Raw genomic sequence first — 21,745 nt, 5'->3', positions numbered from 1 at the left:
CGGTGCCAATTAAAAATGAATGTCTGCTTTCACAGGCCCCAATTGCATTGCTGAAGGGGTATTGATATCCAGATAAATTGATGTGTCATTAAATAGAGAACTTGCCACAGTTTGTAAAGAAGTCTACTATAGTTTTGTGTGTTATCTTAAAAATCTCTTGGCCAGTCTTAACGAAAAACATAATGCCATATGTTTTGATAATTCGAGGTATTGTAAATGAACTTGGAAGAAAGTTCAAGGAGTAGACAACATAAATTTGGGCTAAACCATTGTACTTGAAGAGTAAATTAGAAAATGGCCATAAAAATGTGTTTAGTGGTTTTCTGCATTATGGTGGGAGTTTGGACTTCAACATTAAAAGTTACTTTGAATTCTTATGAATGTGGAATGTAAAGATTTATTTTTGATGGTGTTGCCATTTTGTTCTTCATAATATTTGACTATTGATAGACCAACTTGACTGCCATAAATAGGAAAAACATTGGGAATTATCCCATCAGCAAAACATACTGCCACTTTCATGCTGTTTAAGATCTACTGTGCCCCACACATGGGCTTAACTGAGTCACCATAATCCAAGGACAATGAAGCATGTGATTTGATGCTGCTTTGAAATTTTCTAGCGTACAATTATAACAATTAGTATTTAGTTTTAAATTGGACTTTAGGAATCTGAATATGTTAGATACATAATGAATTGATGATGATGCATTAGCTGCACTATCACGTATAATACCACTTTGCCTTGTTCTGACTTACAATGACTTGGTCAAAATTTATGTTGTTTGTTATTTATAGTTAATTCTAACTGGGCAAAATGCTGCAATTTGCACCATTGTTTCCCCTTATTGCCATCCTGTCTATAAAAAGATGATGCTATGTAGCGCCATGTTTCATTCCTATAGTCACAGTGAACTTCTTACACATGCTTCAAATGTGTGATCATTTTTATTTGGGTTTGCATTGCAGTATTGCCATTGTTGCGGTCATGGTAGCTGAGATTAACTTGAAGTAGAAAGTAGAAATTAGTTTGTTTATATACTCTAAATGCGTTTTGTATTTAAAATGAAGAGTGCTGCAGATGGTGCCTGTGCAGTTTTTCAAGCTTTGTAAAAATGGCCCTATTTAAACCAGCATGAGCCGTGGTATTCATCAGCTGTTACACTATAGCTTTGAGAAAATCAGCCTCTTTTATTTTCCTTAACTGCTGCTGGCAGAAGGAATTCCTCTTGTTGAGAGCTTCGCACTCAATGATGTTGAGAATCACAGTACAGCTATTTACTTGAATCCATACTTTGTGTTTGGTGGCAAATGGGGATGGAGCATTCCTCTGCAGACACAAGACTTTTTCTCCTTAATTCGCTGCTGGGAACATTTGTGAGTATTACTTATTGCCCAGATAGGTTTAAACAAAAGTTCCCTGATTTGGTGTTTGTGCAGCATTGCAGTCTGAACTGTAAGTGCTCATTGTTGGTTTCTATGATTTAGTTTCACATGATAGTAAGTTTCCACTGCTCTGCTGGCTTGCAGTGATATGTTTCATGTGTTTCATTTCTAGTGCATTCTCTATCATGTCATTGCTATCAACAATTCAATCTACTCTGATGGCATCTTTTGTGTATTTTGCCATTAACTCTGGTACTGCGCAGCTTCATACAGAAACTGTGAATGCGAGTGAAGGGACTGACTTTGTTAGTGCCAGCCTCAATTACAGTTCATTGTGTGACTGCTTTTCAGCACAATTTCTAAATGTAGTACTTTCAGTTCTTAATATTACTGTATCTGTTAGCATTCTTCACAAGTCTTGCTTTTCTAGCCATGTTGTTATCATCAGTGGCATAGTTTTGTTTAAAAATGGTGTGAAAAAATGTTCTGAAACTTCGATCCTGGGTAGTTGGAAACGGCTTCTTCATTTTAAATGGAGGGATCAATTTCATTGTTGTTTTTCCTCTCAAAAATGCTGTTTATCCTCTTGATGTGATTTTTTTTTTATTCCCATAGTCAAATTTTGCTCCACTGTACTTTAAAAGATATTGTTTAGTAAGTGAGATTAAATTGATGCTTCATACGCATCTTTTTTTATAATCAACGGATATTTTTATCATCCATTCATTCTGCCCAGTAGTTTATGTTACCAATTGTGACTTGTACATATAAAATGTTTGTTTATTCATTTATAATTTATACCTGATATCAAGAAAAGCATCATTGTAGTCAGTGCATCTGAACACAATGAATTATGAAGGCATATTAATAGATCAAACAAATGGACAAAACTGTGGCAAATGGATTTCATTATGGCAAATCTGATATCAACCACTTTAGATCTATAAAGGAGAGAACAGTGGATGTGATCTCTGGTAAAAAGCATTTAATGGGATAGAATGCTCTCCAGTCTATTTATCACTGAAATACAAAGGGGTAGAAGTTTTGCCGCAACTATACAAAGATCTAGGTCACGTTTTCAACAGGAGGAGGAGATCTGGGAACACGATAAAGGATATTGGTCTTGAGGAATGCAGTTCCCAATAAGATAACTAATGGTTAAATTATAAAGGAAAAAATATGAAAGTACTTTGAGAAATGAGAATGAATTTTAAAGAAGACCCACTCTCTGCCTCTTTCTGAAAAATACAAAAAACTTTTATTTAGTGAAGACCACTGTAGTTTCATCACTCAATTGAATTGAATAATAATACAAACAGGCCTTTTCCACTGAGGTTGGGTGAGACTAGGTTAAGGGTGAAAGATGGCTATGGTCTGGATGCAAGTGAGTGGGACTAAGCTGAGTAACAGTACAGCACTGAGTAGATAGACCAAAGGGTCTGTTTCTGTGCTGTAGAACTCTATGACTATAATGATGTATCCTCTGTGAGATTTGCAAACTGGCATAGAATGTTTGTTTTGATTCCTTACTGCAAAAGGTGGGAAAACTCCGCAATGTTGCACTTTGCGTACTGAACATCATGGAGAGGCTTGTGTTATGCAGTAAAAGCAATCATTTGGCTGCAACACCAGGATGTTGTATGCACATATCCCAAAGTTGTAGTTGGTAATGTTTTGAAATGTTGGTAGTCTCACTGAAGTTTTTCTGCCAAGGCAAGATGATTTTGAACTATTTCAAGTAAGAATAGACAATGATTGCTTGGTGAAGCTTTTTAACTAAAGCTTGTCCTGTTTTTCTTCTGAACTCTTATGAAAGATGTACATGTGTACTTCACTTATAACATTGAAGTTATGAGGTAGTGCCTGCCATTTTTCAGTCACAAGAGACTTGATGGCTAAGTCAGCCTTATGTAAGATACACTAGTGTTATGCATTAACAACACATTGTTAATTGAACTCCTATCCCACTACATCAAGTAGAACTAAACTCGATTGTATCTGTGACCTTGGAGAAGTATATCAATTAATTCACGCTATGGTTGAAGGTATTAAATCCGTGGTGTTGTTTTAAGTAGTGGATCTGCTTTAATATTGTGGAAGCGATAATCCATTTTAAATTCATAGTCTGTGCCTGTGGGAATCTCAGTCTTTTGTATTCTGATTTATCTGTTGTGCTGTTCACTTGTTTAACATGCAGAAGTTGTATTTATTTACATCAGTAGTTTATTCATATACTAAATGCATGACTGTAATTACAGGTATATGGATCTCTGACATTCTCAACTAAATGTTCAGAATTAGGTTTAATATCACTGACGTGAGATTTGTTGTTTTACAGCAGTTGTATAGTGCAATAGGTAATTTAAAAAAACTATAAATTACAGTAAGATATTGAATATAAAACTAAAGTTCAAAGGAAATATTATTATCAAAGTACATACATGTCACCTTATACAACCCTGAGATTCATTTTCTTGTGGGCATAGTCAATAATTCTATAGAATAATAATCATAACAGAATTAATGAATGACTGCCCAACTTGGGCATTCAACCGCAGTGCAGAAGACAACAAGCTGTGCAAATACAAAATAAAGAAATAATAATAATAATAATAATAAATAAATAAACAATAAATATGGAGAACATGAGATGAAAGTCCTTGAAAGTGAATCTATTGGTTGTGGGAACATTTCAGTGATGGGGCAGGTGATGTTGGGTGAAGTTACCCCTTTGGTTCAAGAGCCTGATAGTTGAGGGGGTAGTAACTGTTCCTGAACCTGGTGGTGTCAGTCCTGAGGCTCTTGTGCCTTCTTCCTGATGGCAGCCGCAAAAAGAGAACATGAATGTTCGGTGTCCTTGATGATGGATGCTGTTTTCCTATGACAGCGTTTCATGTAGATGTGCTCAAAAAAAGGAAAAAAATAGTGAGGTAGTGGATAATGGGTTCATTATCCATTCAGAGGTCTGATGGCAGAGGGGAAGAAGCTGTTCCTGAATTTTTAATTGTGGCTTTTCAGGCTCCTGTACCTCCTCCTTAATGGTAGAAATGAGAAGAAGGTATGTTATAGGTGAAAAGAGTCCTTAATGATGAATACTGCCTTTTTGTTGGGAAACATACACAGATCGTTTATGCAAGATAAACAGTTACAGATTTTCCTCTTGTGGCTTTTTTTTTCCCAAGACAAGGAAGTGTTTTTGTACATTTATTTGGGGATTTGTTGGGGATTTCTGTCTTTTTTTCACACCTATAGGGATTTTTCAGTGTTATTGGGTGTGGCTAGGAAGATTTGTATACAAACTTGTATTATTATATCATTAAATACTTAAACTGATTTATTCTCAAAAACCTTGGATATTGTAGAGTTATAGAACACTACAGCACAGAAACAGGTCTGTTGATCGATCCAATCCATGCCAAACTAGTAATTTGCCAAGTCCCATAAACCAGCACTGGACTGTAGCCGTCCATACCCCTCCCGTTCATGTACCTATCTAAATTTCTCTTAACTGTTAAAAACAAATCTGCATCCACCACTCCCACTAGCAGCTTGTTCCACACTCACACCACCCTTGGAGTGAAGAAATTCCTCCTGATGTTCCCCTTAAACATTTCATCTTTCACCCTTAACCCATGATCTAGTCTCACCCAACCTCAGTGGAAAAAGCCTGTTTGCATTTACTTTAACCATACCCCTTGCATGAATGGAAGTCACCGGGGAAAAGTATTAGTAGGTATGAAGCAGCCTCTTTATTGAACAAAACAAGATATAGCAGGCAGGCATCGTATGAAGACTCTTTCGGGAGGTGGAGGGAGATGGGGAAGGTCTGCCTGTGCCCAACACTACACACATTTTACGTGCTAAAGATCAAAGAACATTCAGGACAATTCAAATAAATCCATATTTACAGTGCCCTCTTGTACTACACATTTTAACAATTCAAAATGTATAGATCTTCCTACCATCACACCCAAAATAAGTGTATATTACTGTCATATCTATGAAATGGGATGTTGATTGGATCCATGCATATGTAGACAATCAGTTAAGAACCTCTTTCTTGGTCTGTGTGGTCTGCATTTTAGTTTAATCTTCACGTATATTTGAATCTGAAGGCTAGTGGCCAAAGTCCATTCAGTTAATTGCTACCTGTTCTGTACCCAGAAATCAACCTAGCACTCATCATAATTATGTATACCTCTATCAGATTTCCCCTCAACCTTCTATGTTGTAGAGAAGAAAGTCCTAACCTTTTCAACTTTTCGCTGTATCTCAGGTCCTCAAGTTCTGGCAACAGCCTTGCAAGTTTTCACTGTATTCTTTCAATCTTATTGATATCTGTCTTGTAGTTAGGTGCCCAGACCTGCACCCAATATTTCAAATTAGGCCTTAAAGTTTGTACAACTTCAAGATAACAACTACATTCCTGTACTCAATACTTTGATTTATGAAAGCCCATGTGCCAAAACCTCCCTTTACAATCCTATCTACCGGTGGCATCACTTTCAATGAATTATGGATCTGTTTTCCGAGATCCCTCTTCTACGCCTTATTGCCATCCCCTTCAGCATGCAAGTTCTATCGTGTGTTATCCCCCCAAAGTGCAACATCTCACACTTGTCTGTATTAAATTCCATCTGCCATTTTTCAGTCCATTTTCCTACCTGGTCCAGATTCCACAGGAAGCTTTGATAGCCTTCCCCATTGTACACTATGCATCTCAATCTTCGTGTCATTGCAAATTATCTGATCCAGTACATCACATTATCATCCAGATTGTTTGTATAGAAGGCAAACAACAACAGACCCAGCACCAATCCCGGCAACACACACTTAGTTACAGGCTTCCAGTCAGAGAGACAACCATCTGGTACCACTCTCTGGCTTCTCCCACGAAGCCAGGTTACTACCTCATCTTGTATGCCAAGGTGACTGAACCTTTTGGACCAACCTCCCATGTTGGACCTTATCAAAGGCCTTGCTAAAGACCATGTAGACAAAATCCACTGCCTTCATCAACTTTCCTGGTTACTTACTCAAAGAACTCTTAAGATTGGTTGGACACAACCACACACAAAGCCATGTTAACTATCTCTTATCAGTCTCTATGTATCCAAATACTTTTATAGCTGTTCCCTTAGATACTTTATGATTTAAAACACAAGCTAGGTCCTAGGACATCGAATGCTTCGGCAGATTGTTCAACTATCATGAAATAATTTTTTTCCTTTTTCATTGCAAGCTTCAAGATGCTGAGGCTGCTATAGTATAGGTTTGCTTGGGAGACTTAAATGAAACTTAGCCGTGTTAAAATGGGGCACGAGTATTATTCCAGTATGAATCTGCACTATACGCAACTACAGTAATGAATTCTTCATCTTCAGTTCTATTAATGCCAGCATCCCTTAACCACCTTACAGCATTTATGTAGGTAATACAGCACAGAAATGGATCACTGGGAAAGAAATGGGTGGGAGGGTCTTACTGGCCTGCTCTTTCAAAGAGAGTCATTTAGCAAAATGGCCTCCTTCTGTGTTTAACATTTTCTCTGAGAGTAATTCAAAACATTCTGTGCATTATTCATACATTTGCTCATACATTTGCTGTTTCAGTGTCACGACACAGCCCTAGGAGCACAGTTGAGGGAGAAAAGTTAATACAGTAATTTTGATTTTGCAGAGACTCCATAATTTTAGACCTCTGAATTTATCCATTAAGATGCAAGGATGTGAGAGGTATTAGGATCTCTAAACTCTGTAAAATGTCTACGTTAGTTGAAAAGTCTGAAATATTTAGTAAACTTTTATGCAGCAAGCATGTATGTAGTTAATTGCAAAGATCATAAAACAAATCATCAAAGAACTTTTCCCATAGAGAAATTATAAGAATTCATTTTATTGCTTTCAGTCATGTTTACATAGAACAGTAAATACCAAGAGTGAATAAGTTATTGATCTCTTTCAAGGATGCATTGCATGAACATTCTAAAAAATGGGATAGACAATCAATTGCAAAATAGGTGAAGATGTTTTAAGGTTAAAGAAGGACAAGAGATTGCTAATGCAAGAGAGACTGCAGATGCTGGAAATCTGGAACAGCACACATAAAATGCAGGAGGAACTTGGCAACTCAAGATAGCATTTATGAAGGGGAATAAACAGTTAACTTTTTATGCTAAGACCCTTAATCAGGGCTGGAAAGGAAAGGGGAAGAAACCAGAATAAGAAGGTGAAGGGAGGGGGAAGGGGACTTGAAGTAATAAGATGGGAGATGATAGTTGGGATAGATAAAGGGCTTAGGAAGAATGAATCCAATAGGAGAGGACAGTTGTTCATGGAAACGGATCTGGCAGCATCTTTGGAGGGAAATAAATAGTCGACTTTTTGAGCCAAGATCCATCATCATCCTTCATCCTGATGAAAGATGTCAGCCTGAAATGTCGACTATTCATTTTCTTCATTGATGCTGCCTGGCCTGCTGAGATCTTCCAGTGTTTTTGTGTGTTGCGCAAGAGACTGCAGATGCTGGAATCTGGAGAAAACAACCAACTGCTGGAGGAACTCAGAATATCAAGCAGCCTCTATGGAGGCAAAGGGATAATATATGTTTATGTCTTCAATATGCCAGCACACATAGCCAATAGTATTTTGTGAAGTGTTGTCAATGTGGAAACATATTTGGGAAGAGTGGGGTTCTCCTGCATCATGGATTTATTTTATTTACTGATTTAAAAATTAATATAAAACCTTGATTAACTACAGGTGACTGTTCAAGGAGCTAGGAATCTGTATTCCCAAGTCCTTTGGTTCTATGTCACACCTCAGAGCCCTATCATTCACTGTGTAAGTCTTAATCTTGATTTGTCCTTCCAGCGTGCAACACCTCGCTTGTCTGTGTCAAATTCCATCTGCAATTTTTCAGCCCATTTTCCCAGCTGCTTAAGATCATTCAGCAAGCTTCAATAGCTGTCCTCTCTGTCTGCTATGCCCCCCAGTGTTGGTGTCCACAAACTTGCTTATGTGGTTGACCACATTGTCATCTACATCAATAATATGGATGATGAACAGCGGCAAATACAGCACAGATCCCCATTGTACTTCACTTGTCTCAGGCTTCTGGAGGCTTCTGCTAAGCCGATGTTAGATCCAAATTGGCTACTTCATCTCAAATACAAGCAGCTTAAGCTTTTCATCAGCCTCCCATGTGGGACCTTATCAAAAGCTTTCCTAAAGTCCATGTAGACAGCATCCACTGTCGTCTTCATCAATCATCTTGGTAAACTCATTGGAAAAACTCTATAAGATTGATTAGGCATGACCTACCATGTGCAAAGGCATGTTGACTGTCTCTAATCAAGTTCTATCTATCTAACTATTTACATATTCTGACCATTCAGATGCCTTCCAATAATTTACCCACAGGTGATGTCAGGCTGTATGGGCTATAATTTCCTGGCTCATTCTCGGATCCTTTCTTTAACAAATGACAAATAATAGCTATCCACCAGTCCACTGACTAACCTCTCACAAGATCCGAGGTGATACCTTGTCAGGCCTTGAGTATCTCTCCGCCCTAATTCATGCCAAGTTAGCCAGCACTACCTCCTTGTAATCCTGATAAGTCCATGAATTCACTACTTTTTTTCCTCAGTTCTGTAGTTTCTGAGTCTTCAGAGTAAATACTGATGCAAAAATTTAGTTAAGATTTCCCCATCACTTTCATCTTCATGTCATGGATGACCATGCAGATTATCAAGAGGACCAATTTTGTCCCTTGTTATCCTTTTGCTTCTAATATAGCTATAGAAACCCTTAGGATTCTCTTTCACCCTGTCTACCTGTGCAACTTCATGTCCTTTTTTAGTCTGCCTGATTTCTCTATTTCTCTCAACTGGTCTCTTGCACTTCTTATGCTTAAGTACCTCATTTGATCTGGCTGCCTCTCCCTGATATGTGCCTCCTTTTTCTTTACCAGGGCCTCAACATTCCTTTGTAACCAAGGTTTCTGAAGCATTTTAGCCTTATGTTTTATTCTAACAGGAACATTCATATTCCGTACTCTCAACATTTCGCTTTTAAAAGCCTCCTACTTACCAAGATCTCTTTGGTATCCCAACCCACACCTGCCAGATCCTTTCTGATGCCAACAAAATTGACTTTAGGATTTAGAATCTTAACCCAAGGACCGGTCCTATCATTCTCCATAATCATTTAAAATCTAAATGATCACTAAAGGCTAACTTTAGGAGATGCGAAGGGATTTAGAGAGAGTGGATTGGGTCAAGTTGTTTTATGGGAAGGATGTAACAGAGAAATGGAGGTCATTTAAGGATGAAATTATGAGCGTACAGAGTCTTTATGTTCCTGTTGGGTTGAAAGGAAAGGTTAAAAGTTTGAAAGCGCCATAGTTTTCAAGGGATATTAGAAACTTGGTTCAGAAAAAGAGGGATGTCTACAATAGATATAGGCAACATGGAGTAAAGGAATTGCTCGAGGAATATAAAGAATGTAAAAGGAATCTTAAGAAAGAGATAAGAAAAGCTAAAAGAAGATACAAGTTTGGTTTGGCAAATAAGGTGGAAGTAAATCCGAAAGGTTTCTACAGTTATATTAAAAGCAAGAGGATAGTGAGGGATAAAATTGGTCCCTTAGAGAATCAGGGTGGTCAGCTATGTGTGGAGCTGAGGGAGATGGGAGAGATTTTGAACGATTTCTTCTCTTCGGTATTCACTAAGGAGAAGGATATTGAATTGTGTAAGGTGTGGGAAACAAGTAAGGAAGTTATGGAACCTATGACAATTAAAGAGGTGGAAGTACTGGCACTTTTAAGAAATTTAAAAGTGGATAAATCTCTGGGTCCTGACAGGATATTCCCCAGGACCTTGAGGGAAGTTTGTGTAGAGATAGCAGGAGCTCTGACGGAGATCTTTCAGATGTCATTAGAAACGGGGATTGTGCTGGAGGATTGGCGTATTGCTCATGTGGTTCCATTGTTTAAAAAGGGTTCTAGAAGTAAGCTTAGCAATTATAGACCTGTCAGTTTGACATCAGTGGTGGGTAAATTAATGGAAAGTATTCTTAGAGATAGTATTTATAATTATCTGGATAGACAGGATCTGATTAGGAGTAGCCAGCATGGATTTGTGCGTGGAAGGTCATGTTTGACAAACCTTATTGAATTTTTTGAAGAAGTTACGAGGAATGTTGACGAGGGTAAGGCAGTGGATGTAGTCTATATGGACTTCAGCAAGGCCTTTGACAAAGTTCCACATGGAAGGTTAGTTAAGAAGGTTCAGTCGTTAGGTATTAATGCTGGAGTAATAAAATGGATTCAACAGTGGCTAGATGGCAGATGCCAGAGAGTAGTGGTGGATAATTGTTTATCGGGATGGAGGCCGGTGACTAGCGGGGTGCCTCAGGGATCTGTTTTGGGCCCAATGTTGTTTGTAATATACATAAATGATCTGGATGATGGGGTGATAAATTGGATTAGTAAGTATGCCGATGATACTAAGGTAGGAGGTGTTGTGGATAATGAGGTGGGTTTTCAAAGCTTGCAGGGAGATTTATGCCGGTTAGAAGAATGGGCTGAACGTTGGCAGATGGAGTTTAATGCTGAGAAGTGTGAGGTTCTACATTTTGGCAGGAATAATCCAAATAGAACATACAGGGTAAATGGAAGGGCATTGAGGAATGCAGTGGAACAGAGAGATCTAGGAATAACAGTGCTTAGTTCCCTGAAGGTGGAGTCTCATGTAGATTGGGTGGTGAAGAAGGCTTTTGGAACGCTGGCCTTTATAAATCAGAGCATTGAGTACAGAAGTTGGGATGTATTGTTAAAATTGTACAAGGCATTGGTAAGGCCAAATTTGGAATATTGTGTACAGTTCTGGTCACCGAATTATAGGAAAGATATCAATAAATTAGAGAGAGTGCAGAGACGATTTACTAGGATGTTACCTGGGTGTCAGCACTTAAGTTACAGAGAAAGGTTGAACAAGTTAGGTCTCTATTCATTGGAGCGTAGAAGGTTGAGGGGGGATTTGATCGAGGTATTTAAAATTTTGAGAGGGATAGATAGAGTTGATGTGAATAGGCTGTTTCCATTGAGAGTAGGGGAGATTCAAACGAGAGGACATGATTTGAGAGTTAGGGGCAAAAGTTTAAGGGAAACACGAGGGGGTATCTCTTTATTCAGAGAGTGATAGCTGTATGGAATGAGCTTCCTGTAGAAGTAGTAGAGGCCAGTTCAGTTGTGTCATTTAAGGTAAAATTGGATAGGTATATGGTCAGGAAAGGAGTGGAGGGTTATGGGCTGAGTGCGGGTAGGTGGGACTAGGTGAGATTAAGAGTTCGGCACGGACTAGGAGGGCCGAGATGGCCTGTTTCCGTGCTGTGATTGTTATATGGTTATATGGTTATAGATCAAAAGTGTTCTCTTGCACGCACTTCAGTTTCCTGCCTAGTTTCATTCCCTAAGAGGAGATCCAGTATTGTACTGTCTCTGGTGGGAACTCTACATACTTGACAAACTATCCCTTCCAATTCCTTTATAGTGTGGGAGTTGATGCATTCTTGGTGTTAGAGAATCACGTCGTAACATTTAAATTCAACTTAAGTTGATAACTGACCAACTTACTGGAAATACAGTAGATAGTTCTTTCTCCCCTTCTCAGGAGTGAAACTGCTCTCTCCATGTATTCTGTTTGTTCATTCCTTTGTGATTGGCTGTGGGGCATTCTCTCTACTTTCTGTTTTAAAAATGAAAGTATTTTTGGAATTCATCCATTTAAATTTATTTGAGAAAGCAGCTAATACACTTTTATAAAGCATATCAAAGTGCATCTCCAACATACAGACCATGCAAGGGAGTATTTGGTGATCATTACTCAGTCAGCCAAATCTACAAGAGACTAGCATGCACATCCGTTTGGCTGTCTGACAGACTCTGAATAAAGGCAGTGTGCTAATGAGGACAGCAGTTTATAATTATCCAATCTCATGGTGCAAAAATGCTGTTTGTTTTCTACAACTGTGTGTCAGATAACATTTTTCTTATTTGGATATTTAGATACTGAATGATTGAGCATGCGTTCAGTACATTAAGTTTTTAAATAATATGCTCCATGCTCAAAGCATGTTGGAAATCGGGGATAGATTTAAAAACCATTTTCCATAATGACTTCTGTAAAGTAACAATATAAATCAGGAGGCAATAGTATTGCTCAGTTCTACCGCAATGTGGATGTGCTAGAATGGACACCAGAGGTCATTGATCAGTTAAATGGAGGAGGGAAGCTGAAATCCGTTATCTTAACACAGAGGCAGTTCTATTTATTTACTTATTTGTTTGATTGATATACAGTGCAGAATAGACCCTTCCAGCCCTTCGAGCTGTACTGCCCAGCAACCCCTGATTTAACCTAACCTAATCATGGGACAATTTATAACGATCAATTAACCTACCAACCAGAATGTCTTTGGACTGAACGAGAAAACTGGAGCACCTGGAGAAAACCCATGTGGTCATGGGGAGAACGCATGGAGAAATTTAGCTGTGTTTAACATTATGAACAATATTAGTGAATTGAAGACTTAAATGAACTATAAAGCAATTTCTATGGTCTAAGGATGCCCCAATGTGTTTTATAGGTGTAGAAATATCTTTGAACTCTAGTCGTGGTAAGAATGTAGGAAGCTTAATTATAACAAAATAAAAAGAAACTGCTTTTACTGCAGGAGTGTCAATAATGAGAGGATACATATTCAAGGTACAGTGGATTCTAGTTAATTGGGACACATCGGGACCAGTACATTTTGGCCCAATTAAGTGGCTTCCCCAAGTTTCATGGAAATAGTTTAAAAGAAAAGGTATAAAAAAGGCAAACTCCATTTACTTGAGTAACAAATTATGCATTTAAATGAAATGCAGAACAAATTAGAACACTATCAGTACTATTATAGTACAATAAAATGGTGTGTTAGTTCCTAATAGTTATCGACGGAGAAATTCATCCAGTGCACACTGCCATGTTCTTTTGATTGACTGTAAATGAACAAAATCAGCGCAGATACCTACTGAAACCTAGAGCAGATAATGGACTGCCTTCATGTTATGCATTTGGTGCTAACAGCCTCCAAATCTTCATTTTCATTGTAACATGCAAGATGATTGTCATACCTTCAAATTTTTCGTAATTCCTAACTTATCATTTCATTGTCATTCCCAACTGTTTCCGGCAACTTGAAGCCTGAATGCAGTGAGCCGAACTGTTCTGAACTGTCTTATTGCTTATGTCTTGACAACTGTTAGTGACAAAAATCATGGCTTTTTAAACACAAGCACATGCAACTGATGCTATTTAAAAATGACTCACTCTAAGCACGGTCTTGCAGCTAATGGTCACACAAGTGCATATGACAAATTCGAGTTAGAAACTGAACAGTAACAGTCTCCTGTCCCAATTAAATGGCATAGTGTCCCAAGTAAATGAAGAGAATCGTAGCAATTTTCTTGATTAGATTTTGTTCTTTGAGTTGTCCCAAATAAGCAGCTGTCCCGATTAACCAATGGCCCAATTAACTGGAATACACTGTACCAATAGATGTAAAAGAAATAATTATTTTCTGCTTTTGCATTGAATTAATATTAGTTAGAATACATTACTTGAAATTCTGGTGGATACAGATTTGCTTTAACTTTCAGAAGGGAATTGAATCAGAAATCATTGCCAGAAAAGCATGAGTGGGAATGATTTGATGATTTCAAAAAACAACATGGATATTGTGAACTAAGTGTTTTTTTTTGTTTTGTTTTTGCAAAGTTATGTCATAGTTGTAAGTTTCAGTTTCTCCTTGTATGCTGAGTGAGGACATTAAGAAATAGTAAATGACAACAATAAATGATGGGAAAGAATAGAAACCGAAAGAGAAATCTAGGAGATTGTGTGTGTCCTGAATGAGTGTTACATGTCAGTATTCATCAGAGAACGAGCTGGGCAACATCTAGTGGAAGCAAAGGCTGATGATTTGAAACGTCACTCTATTAGGAAAGAGGAACTGTTAGACTTATTGATTCATATTAAGATGGAGATGTTCCTAGTGCCTTATGGAATCCATCCTCAAGGTATTATAGAGTGCAGGTTAATGTTCTGATGCAGATCTTTGCATAGTCTTTAGCAAAAGATGTGGCACCAGAAGACTGGAGGGTAGTTTTGCACCCATATTAAAGAGGGGCAGCAGGTTAAGCTAGGAAATTACAGGCCGCTGAGCCTTTCATCAGTAGGAAGGAAACTGTTGGAAAAATTTCTTGGAGTTACTATCAGTTGGAAAGACAGGAAATGATTAAGGGGAGTTGGCATGATTTTGTGCTTGGAAAATTAAGCATCAGGGTTGAATTTTTCTTTTGAAGAGGTTACAAAGAAAATTGAAGGCAAGGAAGTAAACAAAGTAAACACGCTTAGAGGTGGAATCGACGCACATCAGATCTGGCAGAGTTTGCAGACCATTACTTCCTACAAAGTAAAACCTAACATCATGAATGGCTGTGATACTTCACTCCCAGATATTGATTTACTTAATGTAATTTAATTTACTTATTTAATATATGCTTATGAATATAATTTATAGTTTTTATATTATGTAGAGCAACGGACTATTTGCCGCAAACAAATTTCACGACATATGCCAGTGATATTAAACCTGATTTTGATTCTGACATGGTAGGCGGATTCAGAGGGTAGAATTATCTATAGTGAGGAAGTTTGCTGAAGAATACAGGAGGGATATAGATTCCTTCTGTAGTTGGGTGGACGGTGGCAGTTGGCATTTAATCCAGAACAATGTGAAGGAATGTATCTTGGTTCATGTAATACTAAACAGATGTAGAGACGCTGTAGAACAGAGGCCTTAGAAGTGTTGATATAGAGAGAGACCTTGGAGTACAAGTTCATGGCTCCCTGAAAATGTTGATGAATGGATTTCATAGCTTAGGGCAGGGTTTCCCAATCTTTTTTGCACCATAGATCCCAACCATTGACAGAGGATTATGTGGATTCCAGGTTGGGAACTTCTAGACTAGAGTATTCAATGTAAGAGTTGGGCTGACATGTTGCCATTTTGTAAAATATTTATTTGGCCCCACTTGTGATACTGTGTGCAGCTCTGGCCACTACACCATAGAAAGTATACGGCAACAGTAGAAAGAGAGTGCAGAAAATAATTGCCAGGGTATTTTGTGGAATGGAAAGCTTCAGTTACCATGAGAGTTTGGATGGGCCAAGATTGTTTATACTGAAGCAGAAAAGGCTGAGGGGTAACCTTAAGGAGTTTTATAAAATTATGACAGGCTTTGATAGGCTAAGTTTGTTCTGGTCATTTTCCTAGGGTAGGAGAGTGTAAGTGAGGCAACATTGGTTTAAAGGTACAAGGGGAAATATTTCAAGGAGATCTAAGAGACAAATTTTCAACAGAAAGTAACGGTAAATGAAATGAGCTGCCAGAAGAGCTGGTAGAAGCAGATAGAATCACAGCATTTAGAAAGCATTTGGACAGGTGGTTGGATAGTAAAGGATATGAGCCAAATGCAGGAAAATAGGATTAGCATGAATGTGTATCTTGGTCAGTGTGAGCGAGTTCGGTCAAAGGGCCTGTTTCCTTGCTGAGTAGCTCTGACTCTGACTATGACTAAATGTGTTTTTTCTAGGTCTAGCTTGCATTAATGCTGAAATCAGCACTGCCTTCAGTGTTAATTCCAGCATCAAATCAGGGAAGAAACACTTCGCTCCTGGTGATTTTTTTTTCCCTATTCTATTTTGAGACCGCTGTGAATATCTTTGACCTTGACTCAGTAATTATTGCACTAGACTAAAACAGCGTGATATTTTAACTCATTCAATTGCCAAAAAAAAATTATATGTTGTTATTGGGATTTCTTGACATATGACACCTGACATCTTGTTTATGTTCATTTATGTGATAAAGTACTGGAAGTGTTCAGTGGAACAGGCAGCTTCTGTGGCTGTGAGAAATGAAATCACTGTTTAGATAAATGAGTTTTCATTGGTGTTAGCTCTGTCTGATCTTGATCTTGTATATTGAAATGTTGTTCCTCTCTTTAACCATGTAGCATGACCCACTGAGTATTTCCAGATTTGTTTGTTTTGTTTCATTATTTTGGCAATAACAATACTTGGGAAAGCAGCATTCATCATCAGAGATCCCCACCACCCAGGCTGTGCTCTCTTCGTGTTGCTGCCATGAAGTCGAAGGTACAAGAGCATCAGGACTCACACCACAGGTTCAAGAACAATCATAAGGCCCTTGAATAAAAGGGGATAATTACACTCACTTGCCCTATTATTGAAAGTTCCCACAACCAATGATCTCACTATTAAGGACTCTTTATCTCATTAGCTCATGTTCTCATTATCTATTGTTTTTTTTAATATCTGCATTTGCACTGTTTGTTGTCTTATGCATTCTGGTTGATCTTTCATTGATCCTGTTTTAGTTACTATTCTATTGATTTGCTGAGCATGCCCACAAGAAAATGAATCTCAGGGTTTTATATGGTGACGTATGTGTACTTTGATATTGAAATTTACTTTGAACTTTGATTGAAAGTTTAAAACAGCTTTGGATCCATCATGGTCTAATTTGTTTAGAAAGGTATGTGCAAGTTAACCTGCATTTATTAAAGTGTGGTCGTGTCCAATAGAGGTCATGATCAATCACTGTGGATAGCTTTAAATGCATTAAGAGATATATTTATTGGCATCTAGCACTATTTACCAGAAAAATTCAACTGGTTTTTCCTTTTGCTGATGATGATTGATTGGCTGTGCATCTCCTATTTTTCCTTTTAATTTAATCGCTATTTTGATTATCTGGTTGAGGCATTTCTCTCTGCACAAAGAAAAGCTCCGACTACTACTTATCTAAAAAATATTATCTTGTAACCCTTTTTTTTTTGGCTCTTGTAACTTTACTCTGTGTATCATTGCTGATGGCAACACTCAAAAGGACAGTATTGTAGCATAGCAGTTAGGCGAACGCTTTACAACTGTGCTCTAGAGAGAAATCTTGATCAGGGTTCGATTCCCGCTGTTGTCTGTAAGGGTTTTGTACATTCTCCCTGTGACTATGCATATTAGCTTCAGATGCTCCAATTTCCTGCCACATTCAAAAAATCTATGGGTAGTGGTTTGTAAGTTGTGGGCATGCTACGTTGGCATGGGAATCATGGTGGCACTTGTGGGCTGCCCTAGCACATCCATGGACAGTGTTGGTCATTGATGCAATCGACACATTCCTCTATGTTTTGATGTTTTGATCTGCATGCAGCAAATACAGATAATATTATCTTAAAAGAAGTTTAATATTTTGTCTGCGTACTACCATGTAATTGTTAAATCATGTTAATCAGGTAATTAGATGAAATTTTTTTTTTAACCATCTAACTTCTATCCTCTTAGTGGCAATACCTCCACAGATGTGTCAATTCATGTGTTTTTTGCACTGCTACTTGCTATGTAATTACCAGACTGAAGCAGCTCAACTGTTTCTTATCTTTGCAATTCACATTTCATAAATAGTTTTGGCAGCAGTCAATTTTATAAATGCCATCCATACACCTTTCTGAACAAAAAAGATAGGATATTTCCTGAGTAATTTTCTCCTTTCAATCATTTCATTTTGACAGTTAGATCCCAGCATTGAAGCTATAAACATGGTACTGAGCTCTTCAGTTAAAACAGAAGATCTTGAAATATATTCTGCAGATTGCTCTGAAGAAATCAGTTTGAGAAATGCATTGTTTGATGCTTATAGCTTACTGCATATTCAGTATTAGATTCCTGAGATGTGAACCTCCAAATCATGTTTCTAAAACTTAACAGTTTTATTTTTTTCAACTCTTTGGATATCAGTGAACAATATTTAACTATTTCCAGTATTAAATGTGTCTTGTTAGTTATTTAATATTACCTGTAATCGAGGATTTGATAAAGGTATACAAGATTATGAAGGTTATAGATAGGGTAAATGCAAGCAGGCTTTTCCCACTGAGGTTGGGTGGAACTACATCCAGAGTTCATGGGATAAGGGTGAAAGGTGAAAAGTTGAAGGGAACATGAGGGGGAAACTTCATTCAGGTGTTTGTGAGTGTGGAAAGAGCTGCCAGCACAAGTGATGCATGTGAGCTCGATCTCAGTGTTTGAGAGAAGTTTGGATGGGTACATGGATGGTAGTGGTATGGAGGGCTATGGTATTGGTGTAGGTTGATGGGAGTAGACAGTTTAAAAGGTTTGGCATGGGCTTGATGGGCTGTAGGGCCTGTTTCTGTGCTGTACTTTTCTATGACTCTATAACATTTTAATTCCCTTCATTTTGTTGGGAAAGTCGCATTCCATTTACCAGCAACTGTGGCATGTTGGCAACTTGTTTCAGTGTTAGTGTGTATGTCGGATAACAATTAGGATTGCTGGATGTCTTGGAGTTTAACACAGGACACAAAAGCTGTTGCGATTGTAGCCCAGTGCTTTGAGAATTCTTTTAACACCATGGAAAAATTAGGAGATTGAGAACTTGGCTTGCATTCTCGTTTGCTTCCTCTGGCATCATCTTCAGAGTGAACAGTTATCTGCAAGGGAAACTTGCCCTTGATTTTTCCACTTTCAAACATAGTATAAAATTCTAACATTATTATGTTTACTGCAGAATAAATCTTCACGCTACTCAGTGATTTTTGACTTTAATACTTGTTCTTAGAGAATCTTTGATAGAATTTCTTTTCTCTTAACCATTGAAAAGATGGAAGGTAATTTTATCAGCGCAGTGTTAACAATGAAATTTGTGCAAGATATTTAGATATTTGAACTATCTGACTGAAACAGTAAAATTATTTCCCTTTTAATTTCAGATCTGCTTAATTTTAGTTCTATTTTGATATGGAAATCCCACACTGGATCCATCTGTACAGTAGGCTAAGTAGTGCAGCTCCCAAGGGAGAAGGAGACATTTTTGCTACGGGTCTTTGGTCTGAACCACTAAAGTGAAAATGAATTCGACAGGGGAGTAGAAGAGAAGAGGGAACTTGGAGAAATGTTGATGTTTGCCCTTAAGGAATAATCATTATAGAATAATGCTGTTGTTGTATTTAATGATGTGAAGCTTTTGCAAAACAAATCAAATACATAAAACAAGAGCCTTTGTGTTAATTTGTAATTGTACAGCAACCCTTGAAGATAATAGATAAATCAAGTTCCGAGCAGCTCCTTTCTATTTTATTTAATTCTGTGCTAAGTAATCTGTTTGAAGAGTGTAGCTGCTTTGACAATCAGAGCATTCCTACTGCAGTGATCATCATCCACACAAAAAGGTGCACCTAGAGCTGTCTGATTTCTGAATGCCTGTGATGTAGTAAAGAAGGGAGAAAGGCACAGGAAGAAGAAAGAGAATTTTGAGGCATTAGTCATGCCAGGGAACGAGACTCTTCCATTAACAGCTGACCGATGTCACCAGGATACAGTTAATACTCTTCCTTCACACAGCAACACGGTAAATCCAGATTATCATGGTACTGTTTTTAATTTGCTGTTCATCTCCAGAGATGGGCAGAAAAGTATTTTGGATGATGGAGAGAGATACAGAATTTAACTTCATTTAATTTGCAGTGTTGAATGTCACTTTGCCCATCATAATCCTAAAGGGTTATAAAATGGAACAATGTCCTGATGAAGGGTCTCGGCCTGGAACGTAGACTGTTTACTCTTTTCCATAGATGCTGCCTGGCCTGCTGAGTTTTTCCAGCATTTTGTGTCTGTTGCTTAGGATTTCCAGCATTTACAGATTTACTCTTGTTGGCAATGTATTTCTGAGTGATTTTGTTAATTTTATCTTTGATTCTTCAAGTTTTGAAATTTCTCTAATTTTATCCCTGTGTAGACTAGTTCAATTGAAGCTGCAGTTCAATACTGAAGCAATTTGAATAGATTAAAGCAAAGTTAAATTTGATGCATGTTAATATTTTAATATTTGGGACAGCACTTAGGGTTGAGGCAAGGGTATCTGATAAATGGACAGTTCATCTTTTTCCCTTGTTTTCTGAAGGAACATCTTGATGTTGAATGATTTTATTTAATGTATGAATGGAAGGAGTCTATGCAGTAGCCTCAGTTATTTGGTAACTTTGTACAGTAGTAAGTTGAGTAATAATGTGCTTAAACAGCAAGTACATTGAGTACAAACTAGTAATATTTTCTGTAAGGGGCTTTTAGCTTGTTCTGATTTATGTAAATAAGCACAGTAACAGTTTTGTATATAATTTGGTTATGAATATATTTTAATATAGATATAAAGAGAAATGTCATGCTGAATATCTGAAACTAAAACGTTAAAGATTGAAGGTGCATGGAAGGTCCCAAAGTATAATTTGAAGGCTTTTTTCCGACTTTCTTCTAAGTGTCTCAAATGACTGTTAAATCCCGTTGTATTCAAGATTATTTACTTTTCACTGAAGAGATTTAAGGCTTGGGTGTTATTTTATTTTGCTAAAAGTAATGTTTTTATTATTTTAATTTGCATTGGAAATCACGAGACATCTGAAAAATGTACATTCCTTAGAAGCTATAGCTCTGCGATTGTACATCATCTCTGGGATCAGAGAGTCATGAGTTCAATTTTTAGAGGCACATTATCTATTCCAGTGAAGTACAAAGGAAGTTTTGAGTTGGGCAAGGTGCCATCTTTCTGATGAAAGGTTAACCCAATCCCTTCTGCATCATTATCACTCAGAATGCAGAGGAGTGCTCCTGGTCAACCTCTGGCCAATATTCATCTATTAACTGCCATTACTAAAATGCATTAATTGAATATTTTCATTTTTTTGTTTGACTGCTTGCTGATTGTAAGTTGGGTGTTTATTTTCATTTATTACATTAGTTTCTGCATTTTGAAACTGCATAAATGGCTGTAACATGTTTTGGGATGCCCTTTAATCACACAATAGAAATGTAACTCCGTTTTATACTTGTGTTGGAGTTCTTGCATTTTCAAGAAGTGGATTGACCCAGATTCTTTGAGAAGGACACGTTAACAATGTGCAGCACATCTGTTATTGGGTTCTCTGCAGATTTAGTTATCCTCTAGATTCTCCGAATCTGCTGAATGGACCCATTGTCTTTTAAATCCTGCATGTCTCACGTCAAGTCCCAGGCATCGCCCACGCTAATTTTCTTATGTACTGGTATACATTTAGCTGATAGCTGCCATTCTAATTTCAGAGCCAAACTTGTCCGAACTGGTTAGAATGCCGTCTTCTGCCAAAACAGTGGCATTGACCTGGAAATTAAAGAGAACTC

At 37.7% G+C, this 21,745-nt stretch overlaps 1 protein-coding gene across 3 annotated transcripts in view; it reads left to right on the top strand.

The window, feature by feature from the left end:
* The window catches only part of tmcc2 (transmembrane and coiled-coil domain family 2), a 144,131-nt gene that overhangs the window by 78,527 nt on the left and 43,859 nt on the right, over positions 1–21,745 (top strand). Inside the window, exon 2 of one of the 3 annotated variants that reach the window (XM_073030623.1) lies at positions 1,218–1,377. The exons of the other annotated variants lie outside the window; for them this stretch is intronic. Coding sequence (XP_072886724.1) covers positions 1,312–1,377 — 66 coding nt within the window. The 5' untranslated portion in view covers positions 1,218–1,311. The remainder of the gene's footprint in view (positions 1–1,217; positions 1,378–21,745) is intronic. 3 annotated transcript variants of the gene reach the window in all.

The sequence above is a fragment of the Hemitrygon akajei genome, chromosome 27 (assembly GCF_048418815.1).
Source record: "Hemitrygon akajei chromosome 27, sHemAka1.3, whole genome shotgun sequence".
Taxonomy (NCBI): domain Eukaryota; kingdom Metazoa; phylum Chordata; class Chondrichthyes; order Myliobatiformes; family Dasyatidae; genus Hemitrygon; species Hemitrygon akajei.
This window is presented reverse-complemented; position numbering and strand designations above follow the sequence as displayed.